Source organism: Sinocyclocheilus anshuiensis, unplaced genomic scaffold (genome assembly GCF_001515605.1).
Source record: "Sinocyclocheilus anshuiensis isolate Anshui unplaced genomic scaffold, SAMN03320099.WGS_v1.1 scaffold2192, whole genome shotgun sequence".
Lineage (NCBI taxonomy): Eukaryota > Metazoa > Chordata > Actinopteri > Cypriniformes > Cyprinidae > Sinocyclocheilus > Sinocyclocheilus anshuiensis.
In genome coordinates, this window is record NW_015542463.1 from 108,589 (window position 1) to 112,293 (window position 3,705).

A 3,705-nucleotide genomic window follows, 5' to 3' on the forward strand; every position below is an offset into this window, starting at 1 on the left:
AGCAAAATACGAGGGGAAAAAAACACTGACCAGTGTTGCCAACTGCTTTCAATTGAAAGCTAAAACAGTTGCTAAATGTTACTAGATTACGTCATAATTGCGAGTTCATATAAATATAGATCAGTGGGAGAGTCTTGAAATCTATACTGAACAAAATTATAAACGCAACACTTTTGTTTTTGCCCCCATTTTCATGAGCTGAACTCAAAGATCTAAGACTTTTTCTATGTCTTAGATCTTTGAGTTCGGCTCATGAAAAATGGGGGCAAAAAGAGGAAGTCACTAAATCTAGTGACAAATCACTAAATTGGCAACATTGACACTGACTACAACATAATCAGTTATTAATAATTTGTTGGTCCTCTTGTTTTTGCATGACCAAAAATTATGACCGTATTGGCATGTTGGCATGTTTCATTGCATTATTATCACAAAAAAAACAAAACTGATTCTAAGCAACTATGCAATATGCTTACAAAATTAACACACATTATTTTTTTTAATTAAGGGTGAAGATGTTAAATTTCTTAGGCCGGCATTACTTTTGACCACTACTATATAGCAGTTCTTTGACTTTCCAACTGACTGTAAAACCATGCTGCAAAAACAAGCCACTTTCATGAGGATTGTGGGCTTTCCTGGAGTTGTTGGAGCTGCTGATGGAACTCGTGTTCACATCAGTGCTCCAACTGTAAACGAGGAGACATACCAATAGAAAACCATTTCAAAACATCAGTAACAATTTGTGATAATTTTGCACAATGCAAAGCATTTTTTAAAATAAATTTAAATATTAAAATATTTCAGTGTCTTGATTAAATAATTGTATTGTAGTTACATTAAATTATTAGTGTTGTGCTGCTGTGACTTCACATGAGTAGGCTCACTATTGGCTGTTTCAGAGGTCGAGGGCAGCCATTTTGGGCTGACATCATTGTAGTCCTTAGTTTGCAACACTTAAGTGTTAGTCTTAGACTTTACTAAAAGTTGCTTTTAGCTTCTTTATAAGTCTCCTACTCTTAGAGAAGTCCTACTTGTAACTAAGAATTTTTTGACACTTAAGTCAAAGATTAAGACTATTCTTAAGAGAATTTCTGAGAAGTTTTATACATACAGGCCCTGGGCCCGTATTCACAAAACATCTTAAGGCTAAAAGTAGCTCATAACACGGTGATTTAGGAGAAAATCTTAAAAATAATGGGCGTGTCCATCTTAAATTTAGGACTCCTACATTTTTGCCCTAAGAGTATTTCACAAAGCGTTTTAGCACTAAAACTAGCTCCTAAATCTGTGAAATGTTAGGAGTAGTGAAGAGGACTCCTATGTCACTAAGACCAAGCCACAAACTATTCTTAAAATGGCTGTTGCCGGCAATCTGCCTCTGAACGTAAACATTTTAGAAACATTTGATGATGATAACCTTTTTAAAAGGTATCACCTTTGGTTTTGGAGGTTACCCCAACTCCTAATTTTCCTTTGATTATATCCTTGATTTCATTAACCAGTTGGGCAAGAAGTTACAGCTGTTCTTGCATCCAGGGCCCGTATTTATCAAGCTTCTCAAAGTGCCATTTTAGTCTTAAGTGCTGAGAATTCATTAAATTTACTCCTACTTTCAAACTTAAGTATAAAAGCAAGTTATCAAATTTCTTAAAGCTAAGAATCACTCTTACTCTCCCAGTTATTTAAGACAGCTCGAGAGGTCTCTCAAGTGGTTAGGAGTTGCCAGTTAGGGGCTTGTGATGGTGCTGAGGAGACAGAGATGTGCACGAATCTTTCAGGAGAGGAAGAATGTTCTTGAAATGTTTGACGATGAGCAGTTAATAAAACGGTTACATTTCCTCAGTTATTCAAAGAGAAACTAGCAAAGAATATTTACATTACCAAAGAACATCATAACTGACTTCAGTCTAGCGAGAGTATTATGCTCTTCAAAAACACTCCCGTTATAATCAGTGAAGCTACCTACACTGTATCATGAATAAATCTCTTACCCCTTATTTACACTGCACACGTCTGCGGCACGTTACGGCTCCGACACGGCCACCGGAGCTGATCACGGCTACTCGCCACCCACGCCACGGCAAGTTTCTGAAGCGGCTCTCTGCGCTGCATCACTAAAGATAGGCGCCTATATTTTTGACGGATAACAATAATAATAATAATAATCGTCTTGCTGTCGTCAAAGAAATCAGCCACAGGCGATATCTCTGAGTATCGTTGATACACGATACTATCGTCTGCCAGCACAACCCTAAATTGAAGGTTGTGATGACAATTCATTTCCTTACCATAATGTATTCTCTTAAATTCTTTATTGTCAAATGTACGTTGAATGTAAACTCCTATTAGGAATTTAACCATTCAACGTGAATTTATCCGAGAATTTTCTTAAATAAGGAAATCTATTCAGTGATTGGTCCATGCGTGTTTCGTCATCCAAAATCCCGCAACTTTTAAGCGCAGCTTTGAGCCAAGAAGTTTTTTACACTTAAGCCAATTCTTAGCAACGTTCTTGAGAGTAATTCTCAGAGGCTTGATAAATACTGGCCCAGGTTCGCAGCTTTGAGCCAAGAAGTTTTTTACACTTAAGCCAATTCTTAGCAACGTTCTTGAGAGTAATTCTCAGAGGCTTGATAAATACGGGCCCAGGTTGTTGTTTTTTTTTTTTTTTTACGTTTGCATGTATTACTATCATCCATGATTATTCTACTCTGTTAATTAAAAGGCTGTTTATATGCATATCCGCTAATTGTTTTTGAGAAGCATACATGTAAGAGGCTGACAATAAGCTGAACATATACTTGTTTAATTAGTGACATCCTGCATTTTAAAATCGTTATTTGAATTTACATTTTTTATTTTTAAACCTTTATTTGAATACGGCAACATAATAGTGTGCTCTACAATATTTCTATGAATAAACCTCTGACAGAGACTATCAGCCAATCACTGTGTGCATAGTTAGTAAGCATGCTGACATCATCCATAGCAAATGAATAGATCTCTGACAGAGACCCCTATCAGCCAATCACTGTGTTCATAGTTAGTAAGCATGCTGACATCATCCATAGCAATGAGGTCAGCCCCGCCCTTATTCTTAGCTTAAGACTTCTCTCTATTCCTTAGTAAAAGTTTGTCTCAGTAGCTTTGTGAATAGGTTTTAAGAGAAAACTCTTAGCTAACAACTTTTACTGCTATTTAGGAGAACTCTTAGTGGTAAGATAAAATGTTTTGTGAATACGGGCCCAGATATTTTTGATTGGCTGTTGTTACACCTGATTATGACATAGTGTAAAGTTAATTCCAAAAGTATGCATAATGACAGGAAATGACACTTTTTAAAGACTAATACAGTATTTTCATTCATGTTTAAACCATTAATGATGTGTTTTCCAGTCTGAACCGGTTGGGCCTGGTGTTGCTGGTTCTGCATTACTTTGTTGAGCTCCTCTTCCATCTATCCCGACTCATTTACTTCAGCAATGAAGACAGACAGACCGGGTGAGTGCTATTCATTACACAGACCAAGTCCAGCTAATAAACACCTCTACTGATTTTTATTGTGCACCGATAGATTGAATATTAGCACATTTCTGTGTTTGAACTCAGGAAAGGATGACCATTATGAAGCATTTTGTGTATGTTAACAGGTTTACAGTTTGGGCTGTTCTGTTTGTGCTGGGCCGGTTGTTGACTCTTTCC

General features: G+C 36.8%; 1 protein-coding gene across 1 annotated transcript in view; it reads left to right on the forward strand.

The window, feature by feature from the left end:
- The window catches only part of LOC107693805 (translocating chain-associated membrane protein 1-like 1), an 11,808-nt gene that overhangs the window by 3,905 nt on the left and 4,198 nt on the right, over positions 1 to 3,705 (forward strand). Inside the window, exons 5-6 of the mRNA XM_016493323.1 lie at positions 3,400 to 3,504; positions 3,654 to 3,705. Coding sequence (XP_016348809.1) covers positions 3,400 to 3,504; positions 3,654 to 3,705 — 157 coding nt within the window. The remainder of the gene's footprint in view (positions 1 to 3,399; positions 3,505 to 3,653) is intronic.